The sequence below is a fragment of the Melanostigma gelatinosum genome (assembly GCF_949748355.1).
Source record: "Melanostigma gelatinosum genome assembly, chromosome: 20".
NCBI classification, from domain to species: Eukaryota; Metazoa; Chordata; class Actinopteri; order Perciformes; family Zoarcidae; genus Melanostigma; species Melanostigma gelatinosum.
In genome coordinates, this window is record NC_136653.1 from 11,161,659 (window position 1) to 11,175,791 (window position 14,133).

Sequence of the window (14,133 nt, forward strand, 5' to 3'; positions counted from 1 at the left end):
ATGAACGAGTCATTTCTCCCCTCAAGATGATCTATTAGCTTTGTGAAGCAATGCTAATTAAACATGTGGCAAGGCCTCTCTGTCTTTGTCCCCGTGTTGACAGACAGACAGACAGGCAGGCAGACAGACAGACAGACAGACAGACAGACAGACAGACAGCCTTTCATCAGGCCTGTGGATGGCGAGCAGCTGTGAGGGGAAACCAAGCTAGCAGTCAGACCAGCCAGCACAGAGAGACCACATGAGAGAAGCTGGCAGCACTCATTTAGGCCTGGTTTGGGTCGGCAGGAGTATGTTTATATGTGTGTGTTTGTGTGCGTGTGTGTGTGTGTAAGTGTGCATCTCGTCTCGGCTTATTTTATGGTTTTTTTGTGAAAACAGGAAGTTATGACTAGCTTTCACATGGTTTACATGAGGCCTGGCGGCCCGGCCAACACAGAACCTGACTGTAAGTGATTTTAGCTTTTTTTCTTCTTCTGCCTTCCATGTGTGAGAAAACAGTCCCTCTTTGACTGTCCTTAGTCCTTAACCATGGCATGTTGCTACAGTCTGCCCCCTAGTGGTGACTGTATGTCAGGATGACAAAAAGACAAAAATCGTGACTTTGAAAAGTAGAGCAAGGCAAGCAATTCCTCTGGGGGGGGATCAAGGATCAAATAAACTGTCATGGTCACCTCAATCATCAATTAGGATAACACGCTCACACTTAGGTGGTAACGTAGACCTTCCTGTGGAAAGCACCAGAAAATCCACAGTGGTCTAATGCTGACAGGATCACCTGTATATCTAGGTTTTCAATTTCACCTGCAATCACTCTTCTGCACATGACACTTAGATTTATTTCACCAATGGTCATTTTTTCACCCAGCAGATGCAGTTTCTGGTTACTTCACAGCTAATGATTTGGCATACGGGACATATGAGGAGCTTAAACGGGTCAAATCAAACCACCACAAAGAATATAAGGTTGTTTCACTTGGCAACACTTGGACCAGCAGATACAACCTTAAATACATGCTTACATGACATTCCAACAATCTGCTGAGGTTCAAGGTTGTGAAGTTCAATTTAGAAATGGCAAGCATTATAACACTGTCGCTAAAAACACAGTAGTTCTCTGGTACTCAGGCTTATTGACATTTCGCAGAACATGCCATGTGATTGCTCACAACGAACCCTGTTAAAAGTTCTGTCGAATTGATTTGTCACATTAACAGGCTTTTAAACAAGTCATGAGACTTTCATGTAATTATGACTTCCCAGTGCGCTCTAAAGCTAGGCTGACATCAGCTCTCTGTCGTCTTGGGACAACATCGTCGGAAAGGAGACGTTTCAATTGAAGGAGGGACAACATTAGTTTGTGTCAGCAACGACAGAAATGGAAGCAATCAGGTAAGAAGCTTCTCATACAAGAAGATAAATAGAATTCACAAAAATATATATATGTTCACCATTACATTCATTTAAGCCAATTAAGCACATTTAAACCGCACATTTAAAGACAGACAAATGAGTCTTGCTGTGTGACTGAGAGTGCCTGTGTGGAAATTGTTTACAGTGTAACAAGCATGCAAGTGTAACAAATATGAGGTGGCTAAAGCATTAAACTGCCAAATTACATTAAATAAATAATGCTCGCAAGCATATGAACAAACACTGATTTCAATCAATCAGTATTTCAATAAATGCCTGCCATGTATAGACATATAAACGCTGAGACAAAAAATAAATGTTTAAAAGGAAACTCACCACCTTACTTTGTTCAAATTTCGACATGCATGTACATGCAAGCACACGGCCACCATTAAGAGGTGTCAATCTCCGCAGGTGCTCGGGTGATCTTGGCATGCAGAGACATGGCAAAAGGAGAGCAAGCTGCTCGTGACATCATGAGGGAGGTAAAGGGAGCCAAAGTAGTCGCCAGGCAACTGGATCTGGCTGACACCAAATCTATCTGCCAGTTTGCTGAGAATATCTACAGCAGTGGGTGGCACGCACACACACACACACACAAAATACAGATTTTCAGAAAGACTGTAATGGAGTTAACATATATTTTGTTTTCCAGATGAGAAGACTCTTCACTATCTGCCATCACTACTTTTCATCGCAGCAAATGAAGTATTAGCACGCAGCGATAGCACAACCAGCTCATTTTGTGGCTCTGTTTCCGTCACTCAATGGATGACCAGTGAGCCAATCTCTAAATCCTTTGTGTATTTTTACCTTGCTCCTTCTGCGTCTTATTTTACCTCCTCTTCTGTCTCTCTACTTTCACTTGATTGTTCCCTCTTCAGGCCATTTCTTCCTGACCTTTCTGTTGCTGGACTTGCTGAAGCACTCGGCCCCATCCCGGGTCATCAACTTGTCCTCGTTAGCTCACACTATGGGAAAGATCCAGTTTGATAACCTGAGCGGCGAGAAAGACTACCACCCTGTCAGGGCCTACGCACACAGCAAGCTGGCCAACATCCTGTTTACCAGAGAGCTGGCCAAAAGGATTGAGGGTAGGGTGTGTGTGTGAGAGAGGCAGAGAGAGGGCAATGTTATCCACCATGTATGTTTGTCTTTATGTATCTTTCTGTGGCTCTCTGTCTCTTTTACTTTCGCGTAAAAAATGGATCAGAATCTCTAGCCGGTGTCCGAGTCTCATGCCTCAACCACAGCCGCTCTGGGCAAGAAGAGCAAGGAGAAACTTGTTTAGAGGAACACACTGGTCTTAAGGAATGCATCATTGCATCACACCTTGTTTGTCAGTCTCACCATTCATTTGATCATTTCTACAGTCATGGTAATGAGTGTTGAATGACTACAGTAGCAGGATTCTGATATCAAGCTCACGCATTTATCATCACGTCCTTGCAACATGTCATTTGTGTTTGACTCCTATTAGGTTGCTTTTGAAGGTTTTCTTCATTTCAGGTTGACCAAATCACTACAGTGGGATCGAAAAGCAAAGTGTGTTTTTGGGAAGGGGGCATCCACATCAACCCATTTGAAATGCATCCCCTTGGTAACAGCTCTAGGTGTGATGGCTTACTCTGTGGACCCCGGCATGGTGAACACTGAAATCACAAGGCACCGAGGGCGCCCTCTTGTGAGCGTATCCAAGGCGCTTGGTTGCGTGCTCAAGACCCCAGCAGAGGGAGCCTATACACCACCATCTACTGTGCCGTCACTCCCGAGCACCAGCTGGTCACCGGAGGATATTACAAGTCAGTCTGAAATGCTGTTGCTCTAGCAGCAATACTTGAGACCAATCAATTCAAATCAGCCAAACCAAGCCATTTATCAAACCGCCTAAGAGGTGAAAGAAGACGCCAGGCAGCATCACAACACACACGTGAAAAGAACCGGAGGTCATTGTTTCTTTGACGGTGCAAAATGTTGGATATTGTAATTGTCATTAACATATTTAGTCACAACGTTAATAGTATTTCCTGTACCTGCTTAGATTTGTGGGCCAGCAGGAACCTTGGCAGAACTCCTGAACACACCACCAACAGTCTTATTATCAGGTGCTAGATGCAGACGTGTGTCAATCAGCTACACGACAGCTATCTAAAAGCGATCACGGCTACCAAAAGGCCAGTCGCTAAATGTACAAAATGTACTTATCTCACAGGATGTCCCTCCTTAATTCTGTAACAATTACAAAGGGCCCTTTTGAAATGCCATAGCCGGGTAAACACAATTGATCAAATTAGTTCTGGTCCCATTCGATTCAGTGTCACCGCCGTGTGATCCAGCATGCACACAAACTGTTTGCTGTGAAAAGGGGTCTTTAGAGGAGGATTAGATAAAGAGAAACAGGGTGTTTAAAAAGGTATTTTAAAACTTTAAGACAATCAAAAAGATCTATGCACAAAAGAGCTCATTACTCGGTCTTTCCTTTTCTTACAGGGACTGTGCCAGTGCCGAGAGCTCCAGGGCAGGTCAGGATGATGGCACCGCCTTAAAGCTGTGGGCTGTGAGCTGCCAACAGCTAGGCATCCGCTGGAGATACACCTATACATCTAACTATGCTCTTCTACATGCTATGAGGCACTATGCATGAGCACGCAGTGTTACCTTTCAATATTATACTAATGCTATGGATTTGCTGAAAATGGATACTAATACAAGCCTAATCTATATTGTAAAAGAGTTTGATTGGTAAAAATCTGGCAATTAAGGCTGAGAATGCTAATAGGTTGGAGAAAGCAAATTTCATAGCTGCTGCTAAGAAAAAACATCACTGCTATTCAAATCCGCTAATGGTTGTTGTGTGTTATGTTTGAATCGGAAAGCTAGGATGTCAGCATGCAGCAGCAGGTTTATTCTAAATGTTCACTGTTGCGTCAGGAACCCCTCCTACGAGTGAGTTATTGAACATATAACAAGATTATGCGTGGGTGTTTTGGGGTGAAATCCTCGTGACTAGGATAAGGTCTCACTCACCCAGTCCAGTTTGATATTGGAGGACCTCACGTGGCCAGAAAGCGAAGTTGCAATACAACATGATGACCGCATTAATTACCTATGGGGGCTGTTTTATGTTTGCACTTTCTATAAGCTTACTGGTGTCACATAGTAGTGGTGGAAAAAAACAAAATTCTTTGGGCAGAATAGATTTCCCACCACTCTCCGGTGACAGCGCGCGCCGTAACTTGAGTCCCTCTGTCAGCGGCGGCCGGCTGTTTCACAGTCTACAACTTGCTCATCAATTAAAGCGTCAGCTCGCGCCTGATTGGCCCAGCCGTGTTATTTGTCACGGAGCAACGCGGCGGGGGTGGGCAGAGATGACACGGTGGGAGGACTGAATTCAGGAGGTAAATTCATTTCTTGCTGAAGTGGCTCACTGGTCCTGAGTTGGGAATCTGTTGCAGAATGAACTGCAGGTAGGAAAACATGCACCACGTCAGGTTGGTGGCTTCGTTATTAACAGGAACCCTCGTCATTTTAAAGTCATTAGATTCCACCGTGCCGGCAGATTTGGATCTGATTAAACGTGTAATTTGCGTCGATCCGGAGCGTATTTCTTTGCTTGTAAATCATTAGTATGCATTAGTCATGAGTAAATGGAAACCAGTCTGATTTGCTTTTTGCTCACTGTGAAACTGAGTTTAAACTGAATATGTTCTTCTATTCTTATAGGAGTGTATAGTCAGGTTTTTTCACATCATAATCATATTCAGGGGGTGTAAATACAGATTGCCTATACAGGATTTAGAAAACATAGATAAGTATGTGCTTTAAATGTAACAAAAGTCAATCAGTCCCTGTAATCATCAAATTATGGATCATGTTTCGCATGATTGATTTCCCTATTAACATATTCACGTCTCTTCTCTTCGCTTCTCTTCGATGGAAAATTCCACAAAGGATCAAGTTCCAGAATGACTGTGTGACAAAGTGCGTTACTGACAGCAGCAGCAGCAGCAGTGGCGATTGGAAGTAGTACTTGTGATGAAGGTGTCTGTGATTGTTGTGTGTTGTTCAGGAGTGTGTGCTGCCACCGCTGGTCATCTGAGGAGAGGTTGGATGGGAAAACGGTCATGGTCACCGGAGCCAACACTGGTATTGGAAAAGAAACGGCCAGGGACCTGGCGAGAAGAGGTAGCCTACTGTCTATCCCCATCTGCCTCAGTCTATTTCTGGCTCGTTATTGTGTACCTGCTTCTTTAGATTTTATCTACCAAACTGTGCTTTAGACATTCCACTCTTTTCCCTGGAATTAAGCACCTCTAATGCGTTCGGTTGTTTCAAGCTATAAGGCGTGATCTTTGACTGTGCCCTCCACCAAAGAATCAGGTTTAATCATACTTGTGTGCTTATTCAATGTGCTTCTGCTGTTCATGTTTTGGTGGGACTATAAGGCTGTGTATCAACTGGTTTTGTGAGTTCAGAATACCTGAACTTCTTGCATATTCCAAGACCGAAATGAAGGGCAGATGGAAAAGAGATATCCAAAATGAACATCTTGCTTCACACTTTACCATGTGTGGACAGGACAGAGGGAGCATTGTGAGGGTCTGGAGCCAGACAGGCAACAAAGAGAGATTGGAGGGTGCACACACACACACACACACACACACACACACACACACACACACACACACACACACACACACACACACACACACACACACACATGCAGAATGAGTGATTAAAAAGTGGTTCTGCATCCGTGATTTTTTTTTAATTGACATTTGTTTGCACTTGAAAGGCTCTGCGTGGCATCTCCCTCCTTTTTAACATCTGCCGCTGTGCATTTGTGTGAATTTGTTTTATTTAGTTCAAAGATGTTTTGAAGTAAAATAAAATCAAGGAATGAAGATAAACACAGAATAATGTGAGAAAAACGAACCATGACTGCCAGAGGAAAATAATAATTCTTTCCTGGATAATTCCCTGTCAAATTACTGGATCATTTTTCATTGAATTGGATTATACAATGACACGATGACAACATGATTAGATTTGTGAGGATTCATATCAGAAGGTGGGTCCTTGGGGTACTGTATCAGGACAAACCCAACCCTTTTAATCATTTATTTGTTTCTCATTTACCATGTAGACAAAGTAAAATGTACATATTATTGAATCTGAACACACAAAATAGGATCAGGTTTGACTTAAGTCATTATTTGCATTTTGACTTAAGCCTCAGTAACACTGTGTATCATCTGCTGGGTGATCTTTAAGTTGACTCATCATAACCTTCCATTCGCACATTTGTTTACGATTGAATTGAGTGAACTTGGCCACCAGGGAAATGAGGGAACAATTGGGTTTTCCGACATGGGAACAGCAAGGGTGAACAAAGACACTGTGATGGGATACAGACGCAACGCTCCAACTGATTAATGGCTCTCCTCTTCCATAATTGGTGGGCACAGCAGCTATTTTGTGTGTTATTGTGTGTGTGTGTGTGTGTGTGTGTGTGTGTGTGTGTGGTGGGGGAGTTGTCTTTCTGTTTGTTAGTTTGTGTGTGCATGCATTGTGGGTGACAGAGTGTGTGCGTGTGTCCTCAAAGCCCCTTTTCTCTGCTCATTAAGGAGAATGCACCGTCATTTGCGTCAGAGACGAGAATGACACAGTTGAGAGGGTCTTGTGTTCATGAGAGTGGAGCACCTGGCTAAATGAGATGCTGAATGAGGGCTTAGAAAACATTTAGAGGATGATCTCAAAAGTACAGATTTACAGGACGCACTTCCCCCTTGAGTGACGTAGTTAGCTTTGTGTGTGTGCGCAAATGAGCAATGCTCAGCTCAGCTCACAGGAGCAATTAATGAATTCAAAGTTCAGAGTTCAGCTGAGCTGTGTTTCTTCACACTGTGGGAGAACATTATCCTCATAAGTCGTGTGACCTGCGACTCTTGTTTTTCAGGCGCACGCATCATCATGGCGTGCAGAGACCCGGAGAGGGCAGAGGAGGCCCGCACGGAGATTTTGGAAGACACAGGAAATGAGAATGTGGTCATCAGGAAACTGGATCTCTCTGACACTAAGTCCATTCGAGCGTTTGCTGAGCTCATCAACAAAGGTAGGAAACTGACCACCGATGTCTTTACGAATGGCACGGTTCGTGGGTCGATCCCTGGCTCTTGCTGTCCACATGTCTGCGAGCAATGGAGAGAGACTTGAATAACTCCTGGTTGTGCTTTTTCATGGCAGCTTCTTCGACCATTGATGCGTCTGCACATGGGTTAATGAGAGGCCAACTGTAAAAAGCGCTAAATGCTTACCAAACACCCCTTGCATTCATGCCACTTATTTAACATACTCATGGGGAGTTATTACTAACGCTAACTTCTTTTGTGTTTGTGTGGAATCTTTTCAGAGGAGAAACAAGTGAATATTCTGATAAACAATGCAGGCGTGATGATGTGTCCCTACTCCAAGACTGTTGACGGCTTTGAAATGCAGTTAGGTGTCAATCATTTGGGTAAGTCATAGTGAAAGGCATACAATTCAGGGAAGTGGTTCGGTTGGCTGTGATGTCTGTCGGCGAGTCTCTGTAATTGCTGTAACATAAACAGCTGGCAGTCAAATCTTTGAGTGATTTATTAACATGATTACACAGTGGTAGGAGGGCTTTTCCTGCTAAACAAGGTTCAAATATTATAACCCACATTACGCTGTATTAAAAAAAGCCATTGGACACATGTACAACCAAGCTGGCTAACATGTCAGCCAGGAAAATGAACCAGAGTTGCTGTTTTCTTCAGCTGTCAGTGTTTTCCCTGCATTGACTCATGGCTTCCTTCCTAATTATCTTTGCCTCGGTGGTATTTTTGGCACAGGCAGAGAAGAACAGTCTGTGCTCGAACATGGTCACCCACACACATATGCAGACACACACACACACACAGTCACACACAGTCACACACACATGCATGCGGACATATATAAATAATACATAACTATTACTTTTTAATAACTTTTTTTTAGGGCACACTATAACATGACTTTTTATGACAAAGTATACTTTAAGCTTCACGGCATACTATACTATGACTTTTTTTACATTTTATGACATACTATACTTTGACATTTTTATGACGAACTATAGTATGACTGTTTATGATACTATGACCTCTCAGTGGGCCGCAAACACACCGTCACAGACACCACGATGCAGCAAAACTTTCAAAATGCGTACAGGAAGCAGTACCATAAGAAAATGCTAATATATGTACTTATGATTGGAAACAACCTATTCTATTCTGATTTTACTTGAAGTATTACAACTTTTTCTCAATGTTTTGACTTCATTAATATTTTAAAGAATATTTTGAAAGAATATTTTTAATTCTCCATTGTAGTTGACGGACTATAATTCCGTTTTTTTGGTTGATGTTTTTCCCGCTAATCTGCAGCTGTATTAGAGCAGAGCTTGCCCTGTTTACTCAGTCCTCCCTCAGACCTCCTGCAGCAAAGGCCAGCGTTCTGCATCTGTCGAAGCGGAGCCTCAACAACGCTTCTACTTCTTTCTGTTTTACCTTAGATTACAACCATTGCTTTTGAGGTTACTGTCCCCTACTTTAGCGGAGGTATTGTTCTCGCGGTTTTCCACAAATAGAAGTCCTCTGCTACTTTCATGTTTCATTTGGGGGAGACAAATTCACATGTTCGAAATATTTAGAGAGCCGTGTCCCCCCCCACCGAGATCTGGGCTCATGATACAGTTGTTGATCACATAAAACTTTCCTAAGATCATTTTGACTTTTGACTTGCAACACATGGTGATTTCCATTCATACAGCTTATAATGAGGCTGCTTGAATAACAAATGTAGGCGAAATGTCTTTGCCTTCTAGTTCCCACTTATTGTAAATGAAGAACATCAATCAACATGTTGTTTACGTCAGGGTTGCTAATGAGCTCATTAGCATAGTAAGTGCTACTGTATGTTGACTACGGCATCACATGGAACCACAAGAACATCACACAGTAAACCTGCAGCAATACCATCATGTTTGCCCTTAAATCTATGAATAGAGAGTGAGTAAGCTCATTGCAAGAAAGAGAGTCTTACAAGGAGGGACAAAGACCACCACAGAGGGAAAGAGACACACCCGGGCTCCTAATGTCATTATAGCAACAGTACGGTGAAAATGAAAGTCTGTTTGGGTAGCAGAGGACAATAGCCTCTAAGTTTGTGTCTCATGACTTTCCGCAGGTCATTTCCTGTTGACTTACCTGCTGCTGGACCTCATCGAGCGCTCAGCTCCTGCCCGTATCGTCGTCGTGGCATCGGTGGCCCACACTTGGACTGGAATTCGACTGGATGACATCAACAGTGAGAGGAGTTACGATACCATGAAGGCCTATGGGCAGAGCAAACTGGCGAACGTCCTCTTTGCACGCTCACTTGCCAAGCGGTTACGAGGTGAGGTGGTGAAAGCCTTCGCAGTTGTTGCTGAGAAAGATGAATCAGAAAGTAGCATTGTATTTAGTTTTACATAAGAAAAGACTGATGTAACCAAGTCCTAACGTACCATCACTTGCACAGTAATTGTCTTTTCTCATTCTGAGGAAGTGCAGCAATGACATATGATTTGAATTTCATTAGAAATTAATTATTTTATTGTCTCAATCCATTGTTCTTCCGTTTGCTTAATGGCAGAGAATGACAACCCTACAGTCTAATGGTTGATTCTGGAGTACAGCTGTCAAAAGTTCATTGGGATTTGAATTCAAAGACATAATGCATAAAAAAGAAAGAACAAATACAACAACAAGGAAGAAGCCTATTTTGCAAAGAAATGTGTAAATTGTATGCAAAATCATATCGGTGTGCACAAATGACAATAACATCGACAAACTTGTTTGCATGTGTAAACATGGCATTACGTACGTATACGTGTTGCAGGTACAGGGGTGAGCGTGTTCTCCCTGCACCCGGGGGTGGTGCAGTCTGACCTGTGGAGACACCAGCACCAATGTGTCCAAGTGGCAGTGAAGATCTTCAGGGTTTTCACCAAGACAACACTGGAGGGAGCACAGACCACCATCTACTGTGCTGTGGAGCCAGGCCTGGACAGCCAGAGTGGAGGGTACTTCAGGTACACACAGTACTTCAACAAACCTGCAATTGGTTATGCAAGATCTCTCAGAGTTCAGACTTCATGCTGCACAGTACCTGCTGAGTAACAAAAGGGTAAACTGTTAGTAGCTGAGGGTTAATGTGTTTTATTCTTATATGAGAAACAAACACAGATCAGAGTGTAATGGTCGTTCTCTGTCCCGGACAGTGACTGCGCTCCTGCTGGGTGCTCAAGGACGGCTTCTGATGAAGACTTGGCCCAGAAACTGTGGGAGGTCAGCTGCAACATGCTCGGCATCACCTGGCAGTGAACGGTGTTAAATGAACCGCAGTGAAAGGACATTGTATGCTGTGTATCATCTGTTAAAGAGCACTTTTACGCACTTTTATATAGGCATTCATGTTGCTGATGTGAAACAGGTGCTTTTTATAACTCAAAGTACAGAACAGTTCAAAAGTCAGAGCTCTTTTATTTTGTATAAATATCAAAATGACAATTTTGTCAAATTGTATTTATCAAAGGTTGCATGACAAAACTGTCTTTTTGTACTTTTACTGACCCATGTGGGCATTCTTTGTTTCGACAGTTTTGTATCTTAAATGCAGTCGCTGTTTTATCTTGTTAGCTTGTAAAGATGTTGAAAGGCGTTAATGTGACGAAAATGTACTATATGTAAAAATTAAACTGGACTGGCAAACATATTGCAAAGTTCTGCTTGTTTGACTTTTACCTAAAGTTAAGTTAAATGACTGAATACCTGAGTTCTGAGTGAGCTGTTTAAGGAGCAGTAATGTGACACTGGGATAACTTTAACCTTTGGGAGTTAGCAGAGATTAGGTAGGTGACATGCCACCCAAACAGATGAATGAATTGCAATGTGACTCACTCCATGGTCGATTCATTAAAATGACAAATGTAAAAAAGTAATGTTGGAATCCTTTTGCAGTAGACTGCAGCACACATACTTGTATTTTGCTGGACGTGAGTATTACTGTGAGTGAGGGACTTGTACTGTAGAATTAGTAGATTAAGAAACACAGATCAAGAGCAAATGCCAGGATTCTAAACGGTATTTTAATCCAAATCACATGACGGAGTATTTAGGACTAAAGGAGTGTGGCATGAGCAAGAGGAGTGGTAACAAGGAGTCAAGGACCAACGCTCCCTCAAAGCAATGTGTGTACTAGCCTGTAATGGTTTAAACTCACCAAACGGCAATATCCCACCAGTCTGCTGTCCTGTGTCCAGAAATACTGTCACTCTAATTTGAAAAACATTTCTTACTTTTATTCTAGTAAATTGACAAATATTCGTACTTACCTGACTATATGGAAATACTGTTCTTCGTTAGTTAGTAAGACCGATCCCACAGCTGTGACACAATCATACAGTCTGAAGTTTCATATGCAGCCAAGGATCGAACAAGAAAATGAACCATAATGTTATCAAATTAAATCATCACAACTATTAAATTATAAAGTTTACAGATAAAAGCACAGTAAATAGTGATCAGGGTTGACATTCAACAGAAATATAATATGTGGGAAAAGAAAAGTATTTTCTCTCTGTGATCTTTTAAGTCTTAAAATAATTCAGGTCTCAAAGGTGCTTTTATGTCGGAATAAATCCGGATATCATTGCCAGAGAATAGAAAGTGAGTGCCTCTGCATTAACACCTCCTAGCCGCTAGGTGGCAGTGTGGACAATAATTCAAGCTGAAGGAAAGGAGCATGAAGTCCATACGCATGCGCGTGTTAAGTATACGTCAGCTCTTCTCTAGTAACAAGCAGCCCAAAAGCTACGTGGCCCTTATTCCTCTGACTGTCTTATCGTCCCACGCGACCTCAGAAACAGGTAGGTTAAAAGCTATTCTATTCAATATTATGTTTTACACAAAGCTAATCCACTTACTGCTGTGATAGTAATCGTGATATAATGTTTTATTGATTTAATTTCCAGCTAACCGAACGATACGTCGATCTGATAGCCTTTCTTACGATAACGTTAGCTAGCAAGGATGCGTTATCTAACACAACTACGTTAACTTCAAAATACGTGTTTCAATGAGAAGGGCACATATCTTACATACATACTGGTGAATATTTGATAGGGAACAAAGAACATAGTGTATATTAACCATTTAATAGAGTGATGGGAGTCTTGAAAGGTTCAGGCTACTGAAAGTCAACGTCAGCAGTCGACCCACTTCCAGCTTTAACGTGTATCTGTTTGTATCGTGTCTGCAGCTTGAGCACCATGGATCAGGTGATGCAGTTCGTTGAGCCCAGCCGGCAGTTCGTCAAAGACTCCATAAGGCTCGTGAAGAGATGCACAAAACCCGACAGAAAAGGTAACTAGAGGTTTATACTGTTTCCATTGGGCCCGGTCTCTGTTGTGTTGGCAGCAGCCTCCGCATTTCCAGACTTAAACTACTCTCATCAAAGATTGAGGGATCCATATCCAATATGAGTTGTTTTTTTAAAGGTTACTTGTTTTATTCTGACATTGGTGATTTTTGCCTTCTTTCAGAATTCCAGAAGATTGCCATGGCCACAGCAATTGGGTTTGCCATCATGGGTTTCATTGGTTTCTTCGTCAAACTCATTCACATCCCCATCAACAACATCATCGTGTAAGTAGCAGTAAAACACCACTTACCTGCATAGTGATTGTTTCGTACAATTCTTTATTGGTTATGTTTACAGTTAGGGGTTGTAGGTTGTGCATGTCCCGGCTATCCAAATGTTTTATCCCAGTGTCTCAATGATATCTAACCTCTCCTTAGGGGGGGGGGGGGGGGGGGACTCCCTGTTCACAATCAAATGCTTTATTGTCTCGATCTACTCACTGCAAAGATGTTTAAATAAGTCAAACTGGGTTTGCAAAAATCCCACTGAAAGGTATCGTCTGTCCAGCATGTTAAAAATCCCATAATCTGAAGTATTTGTAGTCTGATACTATCCTGAAAAATGAATCCTTAAATAATGTAAATACCACTTCTTTACCAGAGCTGGAACAGGCTCATACATTGAGATCCCCCGTTTGAAAACCTCAATTTTGTATCATAATGAACACATGATCCCAAAATAGTATTGTTGTACAACTAGCATGGATACTTTACGGACTAAACGGCAGATCTTGGTCTCAACAGCAGTCAAGCAGTAATGATTTTTATTTTTGGGCACTGTAGGATATATAATCCAAATACTATTCATTTAGCCTGTCATCTTAATAGTGAGAACAGTTTACTAAAGTGTAGGAGTTGAATCGTCTGTTTTTGGAAGAAAGTTGTGGTAACTGACGCACAATAATTGTTTTGGGGGACTCGTTTTCTGAAACATTGACTATTTGGTTTGCTCGGTCATTCATATTTGACAGTAATGTGCTATTTTGCTTTCAATTATTAACACTGCTTTTCTCGTTTTTCTGTCTAGTGGTGGTTAAGTCCTGGTCAAGAAAACAAACTTCATTACCCGGGGACAGGAGACGGTGGTGCAAAGTGTTATTGGGGACTAGAGGGATGTCATTTTTACATTCTGTGCACAGCATTTATATATCGATGTGTAAATAAAACAAATTGAAAAACACACTGCATTTGT

At 42.1% G+C, this 14,133-nt stretch overlaps 2 protein-coding genes and 1 pseudogene across 4 annotated transcripts; all 3 read left to right on the forward strand.

The window, feature by feature from the left end:
• The first annotated feature begins 411 nt into the window (after positions 1–411).
• Positions 412–4,057, forward strand: LOC306794307 (retinol dehydrogenase 12-like; annotated as a pseudogene). Its single transcript has 5 exons — positions 412–448; positions 1,828–1,983; positions 2,298–2,507; positions 3,021–3,215; positions 3,904–4,057. The product of its transcript is annotated as a retinol dehydrogenase 12-like (transcript).
• Positions 4,058–4,890: 833 nt separating this feature from the next.
• On the forward strand, positions 4,891–10,844 carry LOC306794308 (retinol dehydrogenase 12; the record flags this gene model as incomplete). The annotated part of the gene is made up of 7 exons (XM_079292344.1): positions 4,891–4,904; positions 5,483–5,598; positions 7,373–7,528; positions 7,826–7,930; positions 9,667–9,876; positions 10,360–10,552; positions 10,742–10,844. The coding sequence occupies 7 exons, from the start codon at positions 4,891–4,893 to the stop codon at positions 10,842–10,844; spliced, it is 897 nt and encodes a 298-aa protein (XP_079148470.1).
• A 1,404-nt stretch (positions 10,845–12,248) lies between these two features.
• sec61g (SEC61 translocon subunit gamma) lies at positions 12,249–14,121 on the forward strand (the record flags this gene model as incomplete). 2 transcript variants are annotated; one of them, XM_079292308.1, is made up of 3 exons in its annotated part: positions 12,249–12,388; positions 12,781–12,884; positions 13,064–13,170. In XM_079292308.1, exons 2-3 carry the CDS (start codon positions 12,791–12,793, stop codon positions 13,168–13,170), a joined length of 201 nt encoding a protein of 66 aa, XP_079148434.1. In that variant the 5' UTR covers positions 12,249–12,388; positions 12,781–12,790. The 2 variants fall into 2 exon arrangements, 1 of the variants encoding a protein (XP_079148434.1); XR_013772922.1 differs by lacking the exon at positions 12,249–12,388 and adding an exon at positions 13,969–14,121 and having other exon boundaries at positions 12,846–12,884; positions 13,064–13,166.
• Positions 14,122–14,133: the final 12 nt, after the last annotated feature.